Genomic DNA, 25,127 nt, shown 5'->3' with positions numbered 1-25,127 from the left:
ATCAATCCTGCGAGGAAGTTTAGTAGCGGTATATTTCCTGGAAGTTACCGGAAGAACAGGGCACCGGTGACACATTTACATAGGGTTCATACATATCCACACATCCCTCTGACACCAGTTCCCTTTGCCCCAACAAACACACCAATGCATGTAGACACATTCACATACTGTATAAACACGCTGGCACCCCCATAAACGGTGTTAAATCTCCACCACATTCAGCCCCAGTTGTATTCCGCCAGCCAGTTGCTAGGCAACACTGGAACCTGTAATAGCACTCGGGTCTCACGGCCCGCTACGGGTGGGGTTGGGGGTGCGTGTGTTGACAGGGGTGTCGGGTGAGGAGGATGCAAGGGGTTTTTTATTTTTGTTTTTTGAGAGGAATTCTCTAAACTGGAGTGAGATGCCATGGTGGAGACTGGTTGGGCTGAACCATCTCTAACTGCTCTGGGACCCAGAGGTCTATGTTAATGTAGTTTCTGACATGGCATGTCAGAAAGGATGGTCATGATGTCAGGTGAGGATCTGAAGTGCAGCGATAGATAAGATGTTCTTTTAGTCATTTTTTTTACAGCATCTTCTCACAGGAGAAATATTAAGAGTAGGGATGGAAGCAGGTGGTTATTTCGCTTTTACCAATCCTGGGATCTTTAGATTATTATCTTCATCTCTGCATAGCTTTAGTCAGAGCCTCGAGCACTGACAATGAAATAAAATAAATGGAACGTCATACACATCTCAAAAAGGAATGAAAGGATAACTTCAAAGTGGAGTGCAGCATCAATTTCAAACTTCTGAGATATTGATCTGGCCAGTTAAATATCAGAGCGGGTTGTCAATCTGTTTCAGCTGCTTTGGTGTTAATTAAATTAAAAGCAGGTGCGCTAAAGGGGTAACAATGAGACAACCCCCAAAACAGGGATGGTTTTACAGGTGGAGGCCTCTGACATTGTTTCCCTAACTCATCAGTGTCACTAATGGTAGCGTGAGGTAATACCTGGACGCAATTAGGTTGCACAGGTAGTCAAACTGCTCCAAGATGGTACATCAATACGTCTAAGGAGCTTGGAAAGAAGAGCGTCTGGACTTCTTTGAGTTGCTTGAAATGTAGTTTCTGACAAAGCTTTAGTCAGAGCAACTTTCAAGCAACTTAAAGAAGTCCAGGCGCTTCTCTTTCCAAGCTCCTTAGACTACGATGACCTGGATGACTGAGAACCTTCACGGACATACATCAATACGTGTCATTGTGATGGGAGACACAGCAAACCTCCTGGCAGTCTTGAGAGTATGGAGGAGATTCCAGGAGACAGACAGTTAGTCTAGGAGAGCTGGACGGGGCCCTAGAAAGTCTTTAACTCATCACCCCGCTCCTCCAGCCTAAATCCAACACCTCTGGGACACCTCAGACTGTTCGGGAAGACATCCCCTAGGACATCATCCACATTTGTTTTCTCATTAGGAACATTCCTCGACATTGCCGGGCATACATACAAGCATGTGGGGTCCATACAGACTACTCAGTACCCCCCACAGGTGGAAGGAAAAACTTCCTTTTAACAGGAAGAAACCTCCAGCACAACCAGTCTCAGGTAGGGACAGCCATCTGCCATGACCAGGGGTGAGGGGAGGGAAACTGGACAGTAGTAGTAAAAAACAAAAACAAAACCTAGATTGTTTAGATATATTAAGTCTTTAAATGTCTGGATAATTGTAATCAATAACCAAAAAGACCCAAACATGACTAAGAAAAGCATCAAAGATTCACTTTGGAACAGCTGAAAGCAGAGTGTAGAGCTTTTTTTTTTTTTTTAATTATTTGGTTGCCAGTACATTTTCAGGATAATTGTTTCAAATATAGCCAGTGTGAAACAAACATGGGGAACATGCTCTTTGTTACTGGAAGCTTTACTGTCTGTAGTCTGAGTACTTAGATCACGAACCTTCGAGGACACTTTGGTTGTATGGAGCTAATCAGTCTGCGCGGCGAGAGCATTGCAGATTGCATTTGCTGAAATGTGATTGCAAAGCAAGTCAAAACATAGTTTTTATGACACACACACACACACACACACCCCGCCCCCTCTTGTTTTCAGTAGTCATGAACAATGACCGCAGTTGCCTGTTGCCTCCAGATGCTGAAGTTGGCAGACAGCTTAATATTGAAATAACTCTGAAGAGTACACAGTGTATTTAAGAGCAAGGTTAGGCGATAATAAAAATGGCAAATTCTGATGTGTTTAGAAGTCCACCAGAGACCGACGTGAAGAAAAAGAGTGAGAGGAAGCATTAAGAAGAGAATATGATTTGGTTGCAAAACCACACTCCAGCCCGTGTCCCTAAGAGGCAACCTGGGGGCGAGTTTGTCAGGCTTAGTCAAGCAGACTGTACCTTCTGCCTTTAACCAACCACCCCAGCAGAGAAGCAGCACTGCTTACTGAAGCTCGACTGTGCCAGCGGGGGCAATTTAAAAAACATTATAATCACATGAGGAGAAATTTCTCTGGTTTCATAATTAGAAATGGCAAGCGGGGAATAAACTTGATGGTATTTGGTTTGGCCACAGTGCTACAGGATAACAGGGCTGCTTTATTATCTCGTTTTCAGTGTGAAGGGAATGAATGAATGAGTGCAGAGAGGGTAATGGTCTTTTCTCAGTGTGTGGATTAGCTGTGCAAAATTACACATGGCTATACCTCCAATTTTAAATAAAGCAACTCATACCGGTGTGGTGGTACATGTCACAGTGTTGGATTAAGATAAATGGGTAAAAACATGTTTGTTAAGGAGCTTAAAAACTGGAAATAGACAAGTTTTTGGCACAACCAAAACATGACCGCGGTGGCGCTTTAGTTTTCCCAGGAGCTTTCTGCAGATGGTGGAAATGGGACACTAAGAAAAACTGTGGAAATTCTGCCAGACAAAAGTCCTGCTGTCGAAGGAAGAGAAGAAGAAGAGGAGGGAAAGGGATAGCAATCAAAAGAACCTGAGAACAAATGAATGCAGGGCTGAATCAGTCTGCATTAATTCTACAGCGAGGAGGCAGCAGAACCTGCCTGCTTTATCCTGCTACAACCACGTGTTTTTTTTTTTTTATAACTAAACAAATAATGTTTTGCAGTCTTTGTGACAGAGGCACATGGCAGTGGGGAAAGAAGGGGAAGCTGTCTATTGCCACTTTATTAAATAGCATTGATGGCTGATTTTTTCTTGTCTTTTCTTTGTTTACTTTGCACCGAGCCATTCTTTATCCTGTCTGCTGGATAGACATGGAAGTAATCAATGTTCTCTGTGGTTGCTTAAATAAGAGCTGTGTATACCCAATCAGTTTGTAACCTGGACTGAGGGACATTTGTTGTGCAGCCAGCTGTTTTTGACATCACTGCTGCAGACATTTCTTATCTTCTTAAAATATCTTATCAGCACAGCAATGCAGCTACAACACTACTGACACAGTCCTAAACTGCAGGCACCTCCACAATCCATCCAAACATGCACATGCATCATCCGTTTTTATTTCACCACTCTTTCTCTCTGTGGCTCTCTGCACTCGCCATAGTCCTTTATGGTCCTCGGGCCTGACAATTCGTGTGACAAATAGCCTCCAGGCCTTCTCCCTCCTGATACCTCAGCTCCTCAATTTGCACTTCCCCTTTGATGATAATTGCGCAGTATAGTGAGGAGTGACCATGTGCATCAGCCATGGGGAATCACTGTCTGGCATCAGGATCCACCAGCTGGCAGCATCAATCACCGGGTCTCTTTAAAAGCAGCTGTTGATTTGTTGCAGTGAAACCATGCCACCCTGTGGCAGGAAGAGCTTCAGAACACATCCGATTGATGGGCAGGTCACTGGCAGTGGAAGTTTTGGCTTCATCTAAAGTGGACTTTAAGAGCATAGAATTGATTATAATGTGATGTAATGCTTTTCTGAACCCCGCAGGAGAACTGTGGAGTCATTTCTTTGAAGAGAAAAATCCTGACAGAGCCTTAAATGTGTTTTTGCAGATGGCTGTAGTCACTCGCTGTTATTTCTATCTCCTAATATCCTCTGTACATACTGACGATGATGCGAACCAGCAGTTTCACATTTCCATCAGACCTGTTGCCACAGACTTTCAGTCCAGTTCTTGTGTACTTTGACAAACCTCAGCCTTTTTTCTTTGTTTCTCTTCCTTAGGAATGGCTTCTTGACAACAACCCTTCCACTGAGACCATTTCTGATGCGACTTCATGAAACTCTACATGGATCAAATAAAGTTTCAGATGCATGTCTCAGGTTTGGTGTCAAGTCTTTGCTGAATTTTTTTTTTTTCTATTTCTTAAATTTATTCTGATTTGCTTAACATGCTATAAGGTCATCACTGCAGTGTAGCCGGCCTGTAACTGTGTGTGTTGTCCCTTAACCTTTATGCATCATGTACTGTGTCTGGGACTGGTTCCCTTGATTTTTAGTGTTTTGTGTAATACGTCAGATTTTAAAATTCCCATCGGATTATATCTTTTGGCATTGACCTAAAATCTGTGTGTACATATGTTTCACAGACTTATGTTTTGAAGTGATATTTCGGGGAGCTGTGTTCCTCTCCCTCATCTTTATTTCCTTCCCGTCCCAAATATACTTGAATATAAAAAATGACATTAAATATTCAGCCTTTCATTGATAAGTGAGTCTTTTGTCTGGTGACGAGCACTTACAGACACTGCCTGTCTTGTTTCTTAGGACTGCTTCGTGAGTTTCAAGTTCCTATAATGGGACTTTATAATTGAAAGAAGAAAATCCTTAAAATCCTTCAGACCTGTGTAGTTTAAGATGTGAAATGCTTATCGTTTAAAGGTTTTCATATATTATATATATGTGTGTGTGTGTATATGTGTGGGATCCTTCATCTGAACTGCCAAGATAGTCATCATCTGGCATGCTCAGCTCGCCAAACTTTTATTGTTCTTGTAATGCATATTCAGGAACTCTTTTCTTTGTTTCGTTTCCAGAGTTTATGTGTGCTGTTTATCTTCAGTGAAGTGATGAAGTGTCTTGAAGCGTTTTGTTTTAAAAGCAGTTTCTGATTCTCTCTCTCTCCATATATATATATATATATATATATATATATATATATATATATATATATATATATATATATATATGGAGAGATCAGTTAATGTCACAAAGCTGGATACAAACTGATTTTCTGATGCAGCTCACAGGACAGAGATGCTACAAACATCTGCTCACATCAGGCCACCCATCTAGTAGTGCTGTGCAATACTGGAAATTTTGGTATTGATTCGACACCAAGTAAATACAGGGCCAGTATTGCTGATACCAATATTGATACTTTAACCAATAAAAGCAGCTTATGTGGGAGATAGCAGCATGTCATGATTTATGAGGTGAATCGTCATCACTTTGCCTAATTCTGAGCACATTTGAATGACCACTGTGATGTGACTGTGATTTTTACTTTCCACAATAATTAACATGACATAACACACCTTTCAGTTTATCATGTATATTGCAACTCGCTTATTTTGGAGATCTGAAATGTAAATGTGCGTCTCTCTAAAGCACCTTGGGTCAGCTTCTGTAGATTAAATGTGCTGTATATGCTATAAATAAAATAAACGAGACAGTCAACATGAAATGGTTCAGATATTGGGGTGGCAGTCAGGAGGTGGAGTGGGTCACCTACTGATCAAAAGGTCGGTGGTTCGATCATGACATCCAAAATGTCCTTGGGCAAGATACTAATTTCAAGTTGCTCTCTAATGCATCCATCAGGGTATGAATGTGTGTGAATAATGGGTAGAAAGCAATGGGTGATGGGGTATGTTGTATAAAGCGCTTTAAGTGCTCCAGGAGAGTAGAAAAGCACTATATAGAAGCTAAGTATCGATCCTATTGGGCTAGTATTGATCTAATTCCATACTCTCAGTATTTGGATCAATCCACTTCTACATATTACACTTATTCCTATGCTTAGGTGGAGCTGATGGTGGTGTTTGGTTGTCAGTAAGGTTATGCAAGCACCACTTTGGTGCAAATGTGAAAAATGGACAAGGAAGAAACTTGATCAAGGAGAAATGTCTGTATGAAGAAAATACCAAACAGTCAGGTTTTGTCCAGAAAAAATCCCCCTGACGTTTACTGACCATAAAAATCCATCACCTTCAGATTTCCACACACAGAAATGATGTGTGTGTGTGTGTGTGTGTGTGTGTGTGTGTGCTCGGTGCTTGGGAACTCGTCAGAGATTGTGCTGTTAAACATTTGTCCCCATGTTGCCAGCTGGAGAGCTAAACTTGGTTCGCCTCTGTGTCTTTTTTTAGCCCGCAGGTTTTCACGCGAGTCCGGCTGTTGGCTGTGGTTTGAAAAGTAGTTGTTACCATAACTTTTCTAAATGAACGCAATTTTTTTGAGCTAGGAGTCTGAGCTACTGCTTGCAACAACCAAGCAGGGCCCGTGTGCAGCCGCGGTGTTAACTGGACGCGTGTAACCGCCCCCTGAGGATCGTTTGTGGGAACAACACGCTGCAATGGAGCGGTGAGGCTGCAGCTGCACGGAGGGAGGACGTCCTGCGTTACTTAGTTTGAATCAGGTTTCTCTGTGATTGACCTGTCCTGTTAGATCAACTCTCTTCACACGTGATATTGTTTATATGTGACATATCATGACTTCTAGAGACACAGTTTTTGCGATTTACGCTGAATGTACAATGTACGTTAACATATTTGGATATTTATAGTGTATGTTTACTAACAGCACTACATAGGCTAGTACTATACTTGTGTCAAGTAACTGTAAATTAGCCTCATAGTAACTTAGAAGAATGACTGCTTTGACACAACAGCGCATTTCTCCTATAAAGCACATTTTTAATTCAGAGCAATTATTTAAGGGTTAAATGTTATCAGTGATTATTGCTTTTTAAAAAGTAATTACTGTGCAATTACTTTTCTTTATATTTTGCTAGAAAAAAATTGTTGAAAAAATGTGTAAACTTCAATAGAGTGCAATGTATAAGACAAAAACAGAGTTGGTACAATTCCAACCATGTTGTAAGTCAATATTTGCTATGACCAAATTTATACTTCAACACAGCCTGAACTCTCTGACCTTTAGGAATAGTTCTCCGGGCTTCTTAAAGGACATTTGAAGTTCTGTTTTGTTTTTTCATGTTACCTGCCTTTTGTTTTTGTTCTCTGTCAAGATAATCCCTCTAAAGTAATGTTGAGATCCAGCTGCTGGGGAGGCCAATCTATGACTGAGCTAAATCAAGACTTTAGCTCATTGACTTCTCCAACGAGTTTTCTTTATTCAACGTAAAGTTAAAAGCACTATGAGCTGATCGGGTTGTCCGTCTGTGGCCTTTAGTGCATTTTAAGTGATCTTTGCAAAGTTCAGCAGGGTAACTGTGATCTTTTCACCCCCAACAGATCTGCTACGCTTGAGCTCTACAAGGCAGCCATGTTGCTGAGTGGAGTTGGTGATGCCTTGGGCTACAGGAACCAGCTGTGGGAGTACAATGAATCAGGACCAGCTATTCACCAGGTCAGTACTGGACCAGCAAAGCATTTCCATCCAGGGTTCCTATTTTTTCTTATGCATAAAGATGAAGGTATCATCTAATTTATTAGTTACATGTAGTTTTGATTGATGATGACTTAGAAGGGAGTTCTTAAGAAAGGAGTGTTCATCATCATCCTCTCTGTCCATGCAGGAGCTTCAGGAACTCGGTGGCCTAAAGAACATCAAGGCTGAGCTCCCTGACTGGCCTGTGAGTGACGACACAGTTCTGCATCTGGCTACAGCTGAAGGACTAGCAACAGGCGAGTCCAAAGCCACATTAAAACATTTTGTTCTACTTGGTTTTTCCTCTGTTGCACATCTTGCTGGAATCGAGGAGCTGATTGGATTGACCTTACAGCCGCTGTTCACGCCTCTTCAAGAGCTCCACAAAAAAAGGTCAAATCTAATTTCCAGCCTTGCCTTGATTTAGCGCTCTATTAGGTGCTACACAAGTGGGGGATAAAGAGGCAGAAATTCAACTTGACCTTTAGTGGGATACGGCAAACCAGGCAGTCCTGTTAACAGATCAGTTACCTCTTTAAAGTCTGCAGTTTGAACAATGTGTGTCATCCTAACAGGAAAGACTGGGGAGGAGCTCATGCATGAGGTGGCTGCTCGTTATGTGGAAGCCATGAAGGACATGGAGGGCAGGAAACCAGGGCCTTCGAGCATTCTGGGTAAAACATCATTTTGAAGTCATTTAACATCTGTTTATGGAGGCGATATAGAGCTAAATCTTTGTTCTTTTAGGAGTTTCCCAGCTAAAGCCTGGGGAGGAAGGGGGATACAGAGTGGCATATAACCCTGAGGGGACAGGCTGTGGAGCAGCCATGAGGTCCATGTGCATTGGCCTGAGGTAAAAAGCTCTTACTTTTCAATCTTCATGTTGTTTGTTCTTTCCCTGAGTCCGCAGTGGGTTTGGTTATTACTTTCTAATTGGCAATAATTCTGAAATATGGCTTTCTTGAGCAGATGCAGCACATCTTAATCATGAACCGAGTCTGAGTCGTGCTTTTTCTGAGAGAGTGTTTTGCTGTGTTCTCAGAGCATTTTTTTTAAATAAAAAAGTGAGTGAAAGGCGTTCCAAATTATTATTTTCTTTTATTAAATTTTTTATTAAGTTAGGTTAATTAGGTAGTCCTATTTAGAACTCTTATTCGAGTGAGAGTTGTGTACAAAACCCACATATAAAAAAATGCACAGAAACATAAGACAAGGATACATTGTGCGTGCTCATAAATGAAGAAAAGCTCATGCAGTGTAGTTGGAGATCATTTATAAAACCATTAAAATATTCCAATCAAAGCAGAAATTGTATTTTTTTCTTTCTTTTTTTTTAAACTTGTTCTATTTATCAACAGCAACATATTTAAATCCAGTTTTTCCAAGTTCTGTGTGAACAAGAGGTATAGCAAAGGTCCATGCCGCTTTTTTCATAAAAGATACAATTTTGACTAAGAAAAGAATGACCCATGATAACATATATGAGTGTATATATTAACAATATCACCACAATATCACTATAATTGTGTATAATTAATACATAATTGTATAAGTGCAGATAAAATAGTTAAGAAACAAGATTTGTTTCTCTATAAAAAGCTCATCTTTGTCTTTAATTTTCTTAACAGGTGTTCCACATGGGTCTTAAAAGCGAGTCTAGCATCCAACCAGGGTCCTAAGTATGCAAAGTAATTAACAGTTTAAAGACTAAGAAGAGTTTGAATATGGACTGTACCATCCCATACTCTTGTTTTTATCTAATTCTAAAACAAGGTTATGTTGAATAAGGGAATTTTGAAATGTATCAATAGCGAACTGTAGATTTTTAATGCAAAGGAAGAGACTGTGGCATATATAGTGGTGTCATCTGCATAAAAATTGACATTACAGTTTTGGGTGGCAGAGAGTGTTATTTGTGTACAGGGCAAATAAAAGAGCTCCAAGAATAGATCCTTGTGGAACACCTGTACAAATGGCAAATGGACTTGACCTGAAGTCTTTTGGAGATTATTTTAATCCTGTTAGAAAGATAATCAGCAAACTAACCAACATCTAAACTGAGAACCATCTTTGTGCTAAATGCAATACAGATGAGGACAGAATTATTTCTGTGTTTCTAGTTTTATTTGTAATCCTTAAATTATTTTACAGAGCACAAAAGTCTAGTATTATAATGTAAACGGTAAATCCATTTTTATTTGTGTTTCACATTATACAAGAAATAAGTTTAATATCCTCAATGTTACAACCACCCAAAGACAATAGTGATCCCAGGCCCAAGTCATCGGTTATAATAGTCCACATTGGCTGAGAGTAATATTTTTCTCTTGGACTCTGTTTATCTGTTTTTGAGGAATAAGTGTGGCCCTTCTTATGCAACTCACATGACTTTCAAAGGTGAAGGTTTCCTGTGGAGTTTTTGACTTCTTTGTGGGGTTTTTGTCTCCTGCATAGAAGAGAAGGTCACATAGGTGATCTCACGCTATTCTGCTCATCTACATGTAGCAGAAACAAGGAGCAATATTTAATATATGTATACTTTACTTATTTTAAGTTTAAGATCTCTCTTTCAGGATACCCCCGGGGGCAAGAAACAAAAATCAGACATGAGAGTTAATGCAGTTGAGACAAATCTACTAAAATAAAACTGTTATTTAATATTAGGAAGGTGATCTGCAGTTCACTCCATTGAAATAGTTCTTAGTGTCTAAAATGAGTGATTCAAGTTCATCTGTTAAGGTAGACTGCATTAAAAAAAAAAAAAAAAAAAAAAACGAGCTTATGACTATAATGCTGATTTTGACTCTTTGACAGTGCCAGATATGCTGAGTTTTTCTTTTTAATTATATAAAAGCACAGAAAAAGTGAAAAATATCTACTATTAGCATTTTAACAACAAATAATTTACTAGTTCTTTTAGCTCTCAACAAATACTGATAATTCAATTATTGGAAGAATAACAGCTTCTTTATGGAAAAAACATGTTTTTTCCAGAAGTATTTATCTACAACATACTAACTCAGAATGATGATGCTCAGAAGTTCTGTGCATGTCAATGAGAAAACCTGAATATTTCAGGTGATAGATATTATCTTCTTTAATAAATACTGATAAGGTCTTTAATATTTCATCCCCATCAGGTATCCAAAGCCCGACCAGCTGTTGTCATTGGTGGCGGTTGCTGTCGAGACAGGCAGAATGACCCATCCTCACCCCACGGGCTTCCTGGGAGCCGTCGCGTCAGCCCTTTTCACTTCATACGCCATCCAGCGCAGGCCAATCACAACTTGGGGTCTGGGCCTGATAAACGAGGCCTGCCCAATAGCAAAGAACTTCGTTGAAGGTCGAGGCTATGCCGTGGAGGAGACCGAGAGAGACTGGGGCTACTTCTGTGACAAGTGGCAATGGTATGGGCTGCTGAAATTGAGCCTTGTTAGGCTGTCATGTTGAATTCAGATTAAAGTTTCCAGCATCAGCAAGTTCTATAACCTATTTCAGCGTCAAGGTTAACAGACGGTGACATGAAATTGTACTAAAATGTCACCGGTCAGGTTTACTTAAGCAGAACAAATGTCATTTTTATCCCGCAGTACTACATCCTCTGACAAAGATCAATGTAAGTGCAAAACACTATATTTAGGTAAATGTGCGAAATTGGGAGAAAAACATTTAAGTGCCTTTTATATTTCTGGTAACTTGATGTAATATATGCTTGAATGAGATCATGTGATATAAAGGAAGAGTTTGTTATTTCGGGAAATAAACTTACGGACTTGGTTGGCTGAATAGTGATTACACTGGAGGTACAGCCATCCTGTCCAATATTTGAGCATACACTAATAAATCACATTGCAAAAGAAAACTGATGACAAATGTAAATTAAAACATGCTGAATACTTTTTAACATGAAATTCTTAATCACAAAAAGTAAGAAAACTCAATTTTCCTTCAACTTTCATACCGAACAGAAAAACTGATAAGTTGTACAACAAAAGCAAAATGTTTCCAGATGGTCTAATTATAACCGAGAAACCCCAGAGTGAATCCTGCAATTATTGCAATATATATGAAAATCCTACACTGATGTTCAGAGTACCATCTGGAAATGCCACAATATTTGGATAGGCTGTCTAAAAATCATTTTTTTAATGACTAACACATTTTGTGACAAACATTTTCATGTTAAAGTATTCTTTAATACATATATTTATATTAACTAGCCAATTATGAGACATGTTTTGATATTTTATTTTTATATGAAGCTAAAGAAATTCACTGCGATTATTATTATGTATGTTCACATTTTAAATCTGGCAAATCAAAAATGATTGATTGAGACATTTTGATGATTTGAGATGGAATAAAAGTAAGTGAGTGATTAAATAGTAGGAGTAGCTAAAAACAGTCTGTTTTAGGTTGGACACAGAAATATATTTTGATTTTGTCCAAAAGTAATAACAAAACGGACCTTTTTGTAGTAACAGTCATATGACATGACTGCATTGTGTTTTATTTTTTTCATTTTAACAGAGAGAGAATGACACAGGTAGACCGTGTAGTTGCTGTGAACCCCCCTTTCCTGTCTGCAGGTACTTGGATCTGAGGGGCCTCGCTCACGGTGTGGGCCCTGTGATTTGGCCTGCCTCTTACGGCCCTGCTGAAAGAGACGAAGCCTATAAGAGCTTCAGCTTGTCAGGTTGGGCCGGACGCAGTGGCCATGATGCTCCAATGATAGCGGTGGACGCCTTGCTGGGCGCAGGTTCAGACTGGGAAGACCTGATGAGCAGGGCCGCCTTCCATGGAGGTCAGAGGTCTCACTGGTGTAATGTAGTATAAGCTGTGAGTGAAGTCTTGCACTAAATGTAAAACCTTTACCTAAAATATCTGTGTTTAATTATATTAACACAAACTCAGCTTTAGTTTGAAGTCTGCTTTTTCTTTTTGACAATCTTTGGTTTAGTTTGATAGTGACTCTGGTAACCATCATGTTTACATATTAGCCAGCATTCCTCTCATTTCAGAAAAAGGTGTTGTTTTTTTAAGCAATGGATTATTAAATCCCTGTACGAAGTAAGTTATTAAACTAACAGCACCACTTGAGATGTACTTTCACCTAATTGCTAAATAATGTAACTACAGGGAACTATGAAGAAGGTATTTGGTGTATCCACTGACAGAGGAAGAAGACAAGGAGACATGATGGAGACAAACTGAGGGAATTATGGCTGAGATGACAGAAAGTGGATAAAAGATGTATTTGTAGCTGCCAGGCAGAGGAAAGGAGGCAGACCTCAGAGTTCATGGATGTAGTGGAGGACGGCCTGCAGAGGGTTGGTGTAACAGAAAGGTGCTGATCAGCTGTGGTGACCCCTAAAGAGAGCAGCTGAAGGAACAATGTAACCTTTCGTACAACTTCAAAGAAATCTTGTAAATTCCCTGGAAATTTCTCTCCCATGTAAAAAAATCTGGTGTCTTTGTTTAATAAGAGAAAAAACAAACCAGAAGTACACCCTGGAAAGGATCACCAATTAACCTAACTTCACTCTGTTTTCTTTGGATTGTGGGAGAGAACCTATGAACCCCACACAGAGAGGCCTCGGCCTAATGGTGGGTTTGAACTCGGGACCTTCTGTCTCTGAGGCAACAATATTAATCCCCACCAAAGAAGCCAGTCTAGTGATAGATGGATGGTCATTATTTATAATAATAATATAAAAAAAAAAAATCATTAGTCACTTTTAAGATGGCCACAAAGATAAATGATAAATGTCAGTGATGCATTATCATGCACACTAACTGCTCACTCTGCTCTCATCTCTCTTGTCCAGGTGACAGCGACAGCACCGCGGTGATTGCGTGCTGCTGTTGGGGTCTCCTCTATGGATTGCAGGGGGTCCCCGAAGGCAACTACGCCAACCTGGAGTACCGGGAGCGACTGGAGCGCAGCGCCGAGCAGCTCTACGCGCTGTCACAATGAGGAAGGTCGCTGCAACCCCGCCATGCTGACAGAGCGTGTCCCGGCCCGCTGCGGCAAGGGGGAAACTGGGCCACGCGCACTGACACACTGAAGTAGAGCTAGCTGGTGCGCTCAGTAGTACATTGATTTAGAGAGCTGTCACTGAGCCACAGTATGTTGTCATAGTCGCCTAAAGGGGAAGCAGAAGCAGAGTGTCCTACTAACCTAAAGAGTCCTCTCTGCCAGAACAAGGACAGAGTGCCTCGTGATGTTGGCACGGAGGCTAGCGTATAAGCAGGGGTCCCCCTAGTGACAGTTTTAAATCAACATATTTGCAGCTGTGAGCAGAACGAATCCAAGCTAATGAGAATATGAAATGAATGAGCAGCATCCTCCGGGAGGTAATTTGCTTTGTTTTGTTCAACCTGACATAATGACAAATGCTCCAGCCTCAAATTAAATGTGCTTTTGCTAAAGGATAATGAAAAATAAATTGGTGTGCCTCATGGTCGTTAACTCCTGAAGTGAGAAGGCAAACTGGAATGCTCCAGACGAAAACATAATTAACAATACAATAAATTAAACGCTTTGTAGTTGAGTTGAAAACTTTATTTTTTGGTCATTGTTTATTTTTTAATTTTTTTTGTCTTGTCCATTTTTTTGTTTTTTAATTAGATTTTCCTACAAGGGAAAAAGAAGGGGAAAGGGGGATGGTTTGTAACTACTGGATAGTTTAAAAAAAAAATTGCTAAAAGTTCTCATCTCGTCTTCAAATCCCTCCTTTCCTGTATTCATGAGAATCCTGCGACAGTCCGTTTCTCATTTGTGTCGTAGTACAAGGCTAAAAAACAATTCTGGAAGATAAAGAGTCTGCTGCTGTTTTTCCCTCCGCGCCTGGTCCTCCCAGTAAGGTGCCTCGTGTCTCTGAATAGGGTAAATAAAAAAAAGTCGGGGAGAAGAGCGGGACAGCACCAGGGGTCAGGCGCTGCGGCCGTCCTCTGTCACCTTCATCGTTAACATTAAAAAGCTCCTCCTAGTGCCGCACGGACACCGAGGTTTGTACTGAAGAAGCGTAAGGTGCTGCGAGGTTTCTGATTTCTTCTCTGCTCCGTGTGATCCTGTCAGTTTCTTTGTTTTAAATGAGTCGCGTTCACTCTGGGCCTCTCATCCAGCAGACGGGGATTGGGAGAGGGGGAGAACAATCTGGGAGGTTGCAGAGAGGTTTTAGTTTCCAGGCGGATGGAAGGAAGCGGGGTGTGTCTGGACCTGCATCGCTGTGGGAGGTAAACAAAAATAAAACAGAGCCTGTAAAGCCCGCGCTTCAAACGACACTTTTGTTTGACCCATAAAGGGAAATCTGAGGGAAGGGTTGTGTCTGATACCTTGCTGGATGTAGAAGTGTTGGTGTGCTCCTTGCTGAGGTCCGTGTTGGGGGTGCTGGGGCACTGCACCAGGGCCCTGCTGAGGCTGCAACATTACTATTTGGGGCTGACCATGGCTCCCCGAATGGTGGGGACCCGAAATGGCTCCTTGAACATGAGCCTGGGGGACAACAAGATCAGTTGACACGGTTTAGATCAGAAGTTAAAACACCACCTGCTGAGAAAAGGGGGAGAACAGGAAAATGGAGCACATACCTGTGCTAGCTGTCCAAGGGGGTAGGTGGGTGGGATGCCCTGGTGACCATGGATGCTGTACCCCGGAATGGAGTAAGAACCCTGTGGAGACGTGTGGCCTGGCGGCATGTTGGGTGGGGTGGGTGCCGACAAGGGGCCTGAGTGGTACAAGGACTGGGGCTGTGGGCCCGACTGGGCGTTCTGAAAAGCACATCAAGGTGTGAAAATTTATCAAGGGCCATAAAAATAAAGCTGTAGAGAAGGAAAAGGTGCACATGTGCCTTTTCCAAAAGTGAGATTAGAACAAGTGCTATGCTTTTCAGCTTATTATTATTAAGTCAACATATCTAAATAGATCACCAAAAATCAACCTGATAGTGCAAGCTGCTTAATTTCAGAATTCATAGTCTAAGGAGCTTGAAAAGAAAAAGCATCTGGACTTCTTTAAGTTGCTTGAAGATGTTTACCTCTCATCTGAGAAGCTTCTGCAGTTTTAGGGTCAAATGATGGAGAGTCCCAGATTTAACCCCTGTGGGAGTGTCGCCCCAAGAGGGACAATGGATCCTCTACCTAATCACATGAGCCAAGGTGTGAAAAACGGTGTAGGTCACAATCAGCCAAGGTTTTGGATGAGCTCACTGTGAAACCTAGCCCCACCCTATCATGTGATCAAATGGCCCACGATGTGAGTGGGCGCTAAGGCGTCTGCCATCTATAATCCAGTTTTGGATTATAGATGGCAGACGGTTGGTGTCGTAAGCCACCGCCTCTGTTCAAAGATGGTTGTTCGCGGCAACTTAAAGAAGTCCAGACGCTTTTCTTCCCAAGCGCCTTAGACAACGATGACCTGGATGATTGAGAACCTTCACCGATATAATTGGAATGAATTCTGAACATATTTCAGATAATCCAGTCTGAAAATGTAAGGTGTGTCGAAGCTGTGGACATAAAGCAGCAATGAGCAGCCCACACTGCACAGACCAGGTGGACGGTCCCTTCTCCTTTTCGGGGGCGTCTTACCTGTCCAGGGCTAGGTGCAGTGTGCTGGGGTGGGGGCTGATTGCCTGTTGGTGTACTGGAGGGCTGAGGCTGATGAACTGCGCCTGTGTGATGGGAGAATGACTGTGGAGCTACAGAGGAAGGAGAGAATTCACGTCAGGGTCAACTCTGTATCTACAAATCAATCAATTCGCATCACTTGGATATTTTCTCGTTCACATCCATCTCCACTCACCGTAGATGCCCTGCTGTGGGCCTTGAGGTCCATCTCCCTGTGCAGAGAACTGGGGCCCACCTGGTGGACCGAGGGCTTGTGGGTGGGGACCCCCACCTTGACCTATCATTCTGGCTCCACCTTGCAGCATTGAGTACATGGGCTTTTGAGGATGGAGAAAAGAAAGGAACTAGGTGTTATTCTGCTGAATGAGAAATAATGTAAAACCCTGACAACAGAATGTGTTTGGAGGGCAGACGTGCTACCTGTCCAGGGTAGGGTGTCATGGCCTGGATGACCTGCTGCTGGCCATACTGCTGAGGGTTGTACTGAAGGTAGGACTGAGGGTAAGGGGATGCTACCAGCGGGGCCCCAGCAGCTGATGCAGCTTGCAGCATGGGGGGTGCTGAAGAACCATGGTCAGAGCGCTGAGCCACAACCGAGCCTAATGAGAGGAGCCAATCATCAAGAGAACAGAAACATGGAGGACAAAAACACCATCTTTCCCGTTCCTCACTGCAGATTCCAGAGTTCAGTCGTCTCTGATTTAAGCGTTTAAGCGTTTCTGCAAGTTTAAAGCATGACGGCTCTGTGTTACACAGCACATCATAACTCAAGGTTAACATTGAGGTAACGGTCAGCACTTTCTCTGGAGCTGAAAGTCAAGCCTGTGACAAGAGCTGACAGGAAATTCATTTTAAATATGTGGGAAACAATATAAAAAGCACACGCTGCATTTACCTTTTGCTCTGGGGTATTTTCCCTGGCCCACTGTAGACATGGTGTACTGATACATTTGTGGGGGCTGAAAGACAAAAAGATCAACAGGTGAGCACAAGAATTGTGGCTTTAATGTGAAAATCAGTATCTGATTACAGTTCCATGTGAATATTTAGCATTTTATTGGCATGTTTCAAATGCCAGCAAGATATTTGTAGAAGGTGTTAAGCACGACATTTAGAGAAAGACGCCTTAAGTGACCATGTTTATTTATTTTTGGCTTGCGTACCGGCACAGAGTGGATCTGTGAGATGTAGGAGGAGAGGTAGGGTTGGGGGTTGTAGAGCGGCCCCTGTCCTCCTGGATGCTGCAGCACCACGGGGCTCTGAGGAGTTGGCCGTGGTGGGGTGGGCGCAGTGTTGGGCTTCGTCTGTCAGAAACACATCACGGGTAAATAAATATAGATTCAATATATGAAATAATATCTTAATTTCTCTGTGTGTGAGGTTTTTTTAAGCTTTAATGACTTAACAGAAGTGTCTTACCATAGGCATCTGAGGTTTGATAGGATTGAACTCTTTAGCATTTGGGTTTAAGGTTGATTTCTTTACTTGGCTGCAAAAGAGAAAATAGTTGTTATAAATTATGATGACTGCAATAAACTGAGTAAAAAAAAAAAAAAAAAAAATCACAGAGTTCACAGTCAGAAATCTTTAGTCCTTTTATTTAAACTCACTCTGCTACGCCTTCTGTCCTCTCCGCTGCCTCGGACCTGACCTCCTCACTTCCTGGGGTCCTGGCAGGCTGAGGGGTGGCTGGGGACTGCCTGTCTGAGAGGGGCGCCGTGGCGGCAGCTGTTGTGGTGCCCAGTGTAGCTGCAGTGTCCTTGGAGGGGTCCTCGGAGACGGCTGGCAAAGGCTGGGTCTGGGAAGGACTGGGAGCTGCAGGTTGAGGTTTAGACTCTGATGGAGGATGAGCGTCTGATGGCGCGGGGTTGGCTGCGCTGGGCTGGCTGACCTCGCTTACAGCAGGAGGGGTCGTCCCTGCTGCAGGAGAACTGGGAGAGCTGGAGTTAGCTCCGCTGGGTGGGAGCTGGAAGATAAAAAGGAGTCGAGGGATAAGCAGTTGGTCTGTAAAAGCAAAATTGTTCGTTTCATCCAACAAATCAAATAATTAATTTATTATAACTACTGAGGTTTAATTTAAGTTCACAGAGAAACAAGAATATAAAACGTGTTGATTAGCAATCCCGCTATAATAGGTCATAATAGTATCCAAATGAGGAGTACTGTTGCTAAGAAAAGGTGGAAGAGGAGACCGTGAAACACAAGAATCTTGAGACCAATCCAACAATGTGCACAGAAACAGAGTCATAACAGATTAATCTGAGGCTTTGCAGCAGCCTGATGTCATAATTAACTTTCAGCTCAGTCACATTTAATAACAATCAAAGTATTGTAATCTTATGTGCCTTTTATTTTAGGCATGTACTGCCTGTGAATTGCTGGGCTGACACCAATGTTGTAAAATCATTTAATACTGATCATTTTTTCCTTTTTACTTTGTTACTGTGGCATTGAATAAAAGCTTTTACTGGTCAGTGACACTGTAAAGACTGAGATGGATGACTAGCATTGACTAGCATCTGCTAAAGTTGATCATCACAACATGATTAAGATGGGAGTGATGTTGGAGGGAGGTCTGACATCACTGATGTAAGCACGCAGCCTTGTGATTGGTGACTCTTACCCTGAACTCTTTGCCAAATTTCCGCAGCTCCTCAATGTGGGACCTCTGCTGAACCGACGGCGCTGGTGGAAGAAAAAAGAGTTTTGAGAACTTCAAACAACAACACAAAGAGTGCGCAACTAGGCAAAAAGCTCATTTCCAGCATTTAGCCAGCACCAAACTTAAATACCTTTACTCGTCTTGCTTTCCTCTGTTGTGCTCGGGCTCTCGCCGGAGCGTTCCTTTGCCGCTGCACCGAGGATCTCATTCACTGTGAAAACGGCACAATAATCCAGTTAGTTGCAGAATTTCTAATTCCAAGCTGATGCATACTGTTAAGAGCCTCGTGCTTTAACTTTCGTTTTAAAACTGATCTATGAACACAAACATTAGGAGAGACTGTACCATCTACAGGGAAGAGAGGGGCGGGGCCTGATGTCTTCTGAGCAGGCAGCGAGACAGAAGATGTGTCCAAGTAAGGTGTGTCCTGGGAAGAGCCTGATTTAGGGGAACGAGTAGCTGTAAGAAAATCGAAAGTGAAGTTAGTTTGATTGAATTTCATAATTAACATGGGAGGTGACCAGAACGTCACTGTACCTGTGGACTGAGCGTGAGAGTTCTGAGTGCGGCTTGTCCGGCTTGACTGTGGAGGTCTTTGGGCTTTAGGAGAGGTCCTTGCAGCAACTGAAAGCATAGAAACATCTGCTTTAGCGACAGGCATAGATGCTACAGCTGTGAAGTCGATCCTGATAAAAGTTCACACACTCACCTCCATTAACTGGTCTGCTAGCGTCGGACAGCGAGTGCGGGAGTGAGTGGGAATGAGGAACTGTGTGTCCATGTGGAGCGGGCGGGCTGGCTGGGGACGGGGCAGTCGAAGCGGAAGCTGAACTGGATGATGGGCCGCCAGGTGAAGCAGGCGTGTAGGGGCTGGCTGGGCCGGAGCCTGGACTCGGGCTGGCGTTTCCCTGTGGGTGGTGAGGGGCGTAGGCACCAACACGGCCCGACAGAGGGCTGCTTCTCTCCGAGGGGGTGACACCGGGCTGGGGCCCAGCTGCAGAGGGCAGGGGTGGTTTTGGGGACGAGGAGGATGGAGGGTTGGAGCGGTAACCTCCACTCAGGCGATTGTGAGATGGAGGCCCGCCAGAGCCTCTCTCAGCTCGTTCCCGGTTCATCTCTCTTTGACGCTGAGGTAATGGAATGTACTTGCCCTCCCTGGTGGAGAAAGGAGGGGAGCAAACGCATTTCAAACTTTACTATTTAGCTTTAAGTTGGAATTCCCCACAAAAAAAGGGGGAAAAAAGTGGGTGAACACCTAAAATAAGTACAACCCTTATATCTATGTTCCTGACAAGCATTTCAGAATAAACCTCCTCTCACCTGTTGCTGGCTCCTGGACTGTCTCTACCCCTTTCCCGCTCTTTGTCACGTGGGCTCTCACGGCCCCTCTCTCGATCGTTGCCATCCCGCGCCACGGCGCTGAACTTGTCCTCCTCAGTCCTGCCCTCATCGTTTTCCAGGTTGACGCGACTGCGGTACTGGGGGCTCGACTCAATCTCTTGGGCTAGGCGGGCAGCGCGTGCCTCCCTCTGCCGATAGTTCTCAGAGTTGCCCCTCTCCAGCGGTACACTGGGCGGTGGGAGAAATAAAAACGGACTTAATCTGCATGTTTGTGTCAGATGTGTCCTACAGTAAAAAATACTGATACTTATAACCTTTCTGACTAGTTAAGGGAAAGTTTTTGGCGTATTTTACAAACTGCTGCGGTAACTTACGTGTACATTGAGAGGCTGGAATCATACGTTGATGTGACACCATATTTGACTTCATTGTAACGAAACATCTCGTTGGCATCCCAGCCGTTAGACTAAAGAGACAAAAAAAGGGAGATTAATGGGGTAGTAAAGGAATCAGCGCAAGAGTTAACAATAAGTAACAGTCTGTATACACAGAAACTTGACAGAGTGTATGAAACTTACTGTATCAGTTTCCAAATCGTAACTCTCTCCGTTGCTGTCACCTCCGTCCCATCTCTGCAAAACCTTCTCTTTATGTTCTCCATTGATGCGGCTGGAGCTGATGGCTGTGTCCGTGAAGGTGTCTGAAAAATCAAACGCAAGAAGACGTCAAAACAAGGTGGATAAAGTTTCCCCATCACATCTGCAGCCATTCACACTGAATGAAGAAGCGCCACGTTTACATTCGTTTAACCAGATCGCAGAAACGCAGAAACCCAGAGCCTGGCCTGCCCTGACCCTCGGCACACGTGCGTTTTCATACCTCTGGTAGCGTAATTGAGGTCGACGTCTCTGCAGATCATCGTGACCAGGTCTGAGGGGCTGAAGATCATGGTGTCGGTAATGTCCTCCCTCCGTGGCGGAGCTGATGTTGAGCCCTCCTCCTCACTGCGTTTGTGTACAGCATCCACAGCCAACTCGCACTAAGGACATTGAGAAAGCACTCAGCGCTCAGCAAGTATTAAACAACCACAGAAAAGATGACCATCACTCTGACAGGATTATTTGCACTGCCCGAATAAGGCGGCAAACTGATGTGCACGCCTGTGTGACCTGAGCTTCTTACCTTAGAACTGAGAGTCTTAAATATGCCCTCAAATGCACTGCCATTCTTCACTCTTATGTCACATGTGGATCCCTGAGAGACAAGACAGTCTTTAAAAACTATAGCTAACCAGAGAAGTGTTTATATCAGTATTAAATCAATAACTGCTATATTATTTGTGGAAAAACTGCATATTCCCATTAAAAAAAAGTGAAACAAATTTAACCAGTGTACAGATCCCACCATGAAATAAAGAGTGCCTTTACAGTAGGTAAGTTTACCTCTAATACTATTGTTTACAAAATAAATAATAATAATGCTAATAATAATAACATGGTCTGAAGAAAACAACAACCAGCCAAATGACTCACCACAACAGCTGTGAGGAAATGAAGCATTCTGGCATTGTTATAGACACCCTCAAACACCTACACATGGGGAAACAAGGATTTTCAAAACAAAGCTTTACAAAGACGCAATATATTTAAATTAACGCGGGCTGACGCTGACAAACTAGAACAGAGTTAACCATTAACCCTCAGAGGCCCTTTGCACCAAGAAGTAGCTTATTCCTGGTCTTAAGTTAATCCGTCATAACTTGGCTTTTTAAGTCCGACCCGGCAGCTATGCCTGTTACATCATCAGCTTAAACCGTCTTCTGACTATGACAGTGTGTAAATCCTGCAATTAGTCCAGAGCAGGTAAGGTAAAAAATCTTCTTTCTTCACAGGTTATGCTAAAGGTGACGTCCCGTGCCATATAAACAGACTTTTGTTTTTGTTTTTACGCGTGGTGGAGAGAAGAAATCATAAATTATCAAGACGTGTCACTGGATTTAAAGTTAGTGTCGAACCGCGACTCAACATCTGGCCACCTCGGCTACTTTACACGACGAACAATCCACGAGGCAAGTTCAAATGCCTCAAAAACGCCAACGTTTAGATTGATTTCAATATCTTTCCACTTTTAGAAGCTACCAGTGTCTAAACAATGACTTGTTTCCTGGTTGCGTTTTTCAAAAAATTTAATCTGTCCTTGGTGTGTTCTTGCGCTGACTGGACAACTTGACTCTTTAATTTCACTCTTACTCAACTGACTTTACTTTCACTTTTGATCCTTTACATCTGCCATATCAGATATTAACCAACCTCCACAGTCTTGTGTACAATCACATAACCGCACACGCAGTTTTAACCCCAATCTGATGACTGGTCATAACAGAGTAACTTTGTGGATAGGATCAGGTAATGCAATCAGCCACAGGTGAGTGAAGAGCAGCTGTAGATAAACCTTTCAATGGCCCTTTTACAGAGGAGGACTTTACCAAATACAGGTCATACATTGACCTATAAAATGGGTTTTACACCAGCGATGCTTCTAAATGAGTAAAATTTAATCATTTATAAAAATGTACCCAGTATCACCATTTATTTTCCCTCCCAAGAATATTTAAAAAATGTGTATATTATGTGTGTATTTGCAGTTTTGTGGATCGGGATACTTACAGGAGATGACTGGAATGATGGTTTTGCAGAAGATCGATTCCTGAAAAACAAAACAGAAAAGTTTCGCTGTTCAGAAGGAGAAGAACTTGTTTTCAAAGTCTGAGGAGTCAGTGTCACAGTCCACATCACACACTAGAAAAATTGGTTATTTGAGAAGCAGAAAGTTACTCAGAGTGGCAGGACAAGTTCTTATGCCACTCCTGCTCACCAGAAAAGCTCCACAGTTAATTTATGACTGTGTGACTTAAAGGAAAAACACTGGCATCCGAACATAGAAATTGTTTAAAGAAATAATATTTGTTTACAGATTAAGCTCCCCCCCCCCCCCCCCCCCCCCCCATCACCTCACTGCAGGTATGTCTGGCTCTAGAGCTTCAAGTTTCTCCCCAGTGTTTATTACCACACTGTTTGTTGATTCCCCTGCCCTCTCCCTTTCCCCTCACCCCCAACCAGTTGAGGCAGCTGGTCGACCCTCCCCGGGGCCTGGCTATGCAAGTTTCTGTAGGTTTCCTTCTGTTTAAAGGGATGTTTCTCCCAACTCTCACTGCCTGCTTGCTGAAAGGGTATTAATTGGTTTCTCTGTAATATTCGTAATCCAATTTGCCCTATAATAACTGATGATATAAATAAAATATAATTAGACATAAGTAGCGTATGTCAGTTTAGTTTGAATCTTTTTTTAATATGCGTCCTTAAGATAGAAAACAGGAAGTCTAAATCGAAAATTAAAAACACATTTCTGCCCAAAGGCATTTGATATACGACTGGAAAAGCCATGAAAGGGTTATGTAGACCAATCTGCATGCTAAACGTAACTCCATCATGAATGGCCACTGTGGCTCGTATCAATGCTTGCTACATGCTCGGTTACAAAACAAAGACGGAGCTAACAAGACTTCAGTAAACGCGCCCATCTCACAAATCAGCAGCACACGCGACCTCGTACTGGTCATAACAACTGTGTAATGTTAACACAGCCACTGTATCAAGCGTTTTTATTAAGCATTTGGGACGTGAGGTTATACATGTAAACAGTTTCTCCCTCCCCTCTCTTTCGCCCCTTCTCAACCAAAAACAGGCCAAATAAACTTTGTATCACCTCTATGCTGATTTGCTACTCTTAGCTTTCGCCACTTCGCTGATTCGGTTGAGGTTCGATTCGAGCGTGCTGATTGGTCCACATGTGATGCCAATCTAAGAAGAGTGAATCCCATTGGCTTCTAGGTAAGCTCTATTTTTGGGGTTACGCCCACTGGGAAACAGCGCTTTAACCGGTAGGCCTTTGAGTCACGGGACAATCCCCGGACTGTCCTGAAAGAAAAATCCCAGCCCCCTTACCTTCCAGCCGGTGCCCTGTTGGCGTTGTTGATCCCGCTGACTGGAGAAGACATACCGGCAGGGCCCGATGTCCCGTTAGACGCCTTTCTCCCGCCGGATCCGGGTTGCTGCTGTTGTTTCAGCATTGCGAAGCACAAGGCTTAGACAGTATCAAGTGTAAGCTCACTTAAAAACACCGATACCTCCTGATGTTTAGTAGCTTTAAAAGCAAACTATCTTTAGCAGTTATCAGCTGCCCTAAGAAGCGCAGAGCCGGTGTAACCTCCCCGGCTATTGTGGCTAATCTTGCTAGGTGAACACCAGTCGCGTGTGGCCTAACATGTAAAAGCAAAAACACCTCGATAATATAATTAAATCGAACACATAACTTAACAAATTACCCCACGCTATCTACTCTACAACCACACAGGCTACGCCAAAGCAAGCGACAATTAAAAATTACACCAGCTTCCGTGTAATTATTTAGCCAAGGCTGGCTAGGTTAGCATTAGCTGTGATCCTCGGGCTCACTTCGGACGCTCTCCCTCCGGGGTTCACTTTATATCCTCGGCCGCGTCGCCTTATATCCAACACCGCTGAACCGTCGGTTAAAAAATTACTGCTCGGCGTTACTGTCCTCTGCCGTGGAACTTAGATTTTCAGGTTTCCTTTGGAAAACCTGCTGCGGTCGGTCAACACCTCCTCTCGCTTGGACAGCTTGACTGAATCCGCGCGCGGCTGACTGCAAACCGGCTCAAAGGGGGAGGGGGCGTTGACGTGAGCGCGCTTACGTGGAAGAATGTGTGCATTGATTAAATCAGGACTTAATCGATACCACTGTATCGCTGATACAATCAAGGATGGGTGGTCCCTGCTGTAAACGTGGCAGTCACCATACAGAACACTTAATGTTTTGTTTACAAATCACCACATTGGTTTCTGT

At 42.9% G+C, this 25,127-nt stretch overlaps 2 protein-coding genes across 4 annotated transcripts; one reads left to right on the top strand and one right to left on the bottom strand.

Annotated features, from left to right (window-relative positions):
* Positions 1 to 5,982: 5,982 nt before the first annotated feature.
* Positions 5,983 to 14,121, top strand: adprh (ADP-ribosylarginine hydrolase). 2 transcript variants are annotated; one of them, XM_085169895.1, is made up of 8 exons: positions 5,983 to 6,538; positions 7,432 to 7,546; positions 7,716 to 7,824; positions 8,143 to 8,241; positions 8,315 to 8,420; positions 10,708 to 10,974; positions 12,157 to 12,371; positions 12,707 to 13,369. In XM_085169895.1, the coding sequence occupies exons 1-8, from the start codon at positions 6,531 to 6,533 to the stop codon at positions 12,739 to 12,741; spliced, it is 954 nt and encodes a 317-aa protein (XP_085026021.1). In that variant the 5' UTR covers positions 5,983 to 6,530; the 3' UTR covers positions 12,742 to 13,369. The 2 variants fall into 2 exon arrangements, with proteins under 2 accessions (XP_085026021.1, XP_085026020.1); XM_085169894.1 differs by lacking the exon at positions 12,707 to 13,369 and adding an exon at positions 13,396 to 14,121 and having other exon boundaries at positions 5,986 to 6,538.
* LOC146512764 (ataxin-2-like protein) lies at positions 14,111 to 24,965 on the bottom strand. 2 transcript variants are annotated; one of them, XM_085169886.1, is made up of 24 exons: positions 24,716 to 24,965; positions 24,206 to 24,315; positions 22,868 to 22,907; positions 21,734 to 21,790; positions 21,384 to 21,455; positions 21,081 to 21,240; positions 20,780 to 20,901; positions 20,576 to 20,667; positions 20,181 to 20,429; positions 19,570 to 20,015; positions 19,398 to 19,484; positions 19,206 to 19,319; positions 18,991 to 19,071; positions 18,822 to 18,883; positions 17,809 to 18,164; positions 17,618 to 17,687; positions 17,362 to 17,502; positions 17,094 to 17,157; positions 16,619 to 16,797; positions 16,374 to 16,515; positions 16,160 to 16,269; positions 15,161 to 15,340; positions 14,906 to 15,065; positions 14,111 to 14,797 (listed from the first exon to the last, which is right to left on the bottom strand). In XM_085169886.1, exons 2-24 carry the CDS (start codon positions 24,256 to 24,258, stop codon positions 14,748 to 14,750), a joined length of 3,087 nt encoding a protein of 1,028 aa, XP_085026012.1. In that variant the 5' UTR covers positions 24,259 to 24,315; positions 24,716 to 24,965; the 3' UTR covers positions 14,111 to 14,747. The 2 variants fall into 2 exon arrangements, with proteins under 2 accessions (XP_085026012.1, XP_085026011.1); XM_085169885.1 differs by having other exon boundaries at positions 24,206 to 24,964.
* Positions 24,966 to 25,127: the final 162 nt, after the last annotated feature.

This window comes from Neolamprologus multifasciatus, chromosome 8 (assembly GCF_963576455.1).
Source record: "Neolamprologus multifasciatus chromosome 8, fNeoMul1.2, whole genome shotgun sequence".
Taxonomy (NCBI): Eukaryota; Metazoa; Chordata; class Actinopteri; order Cichliformes; family Cichlidae; genus Neolamprologus; species Neolamprologus multifasciatus.
This window is presented reverse-complemented; position numbering and strand designations above follow the sequence as displayed.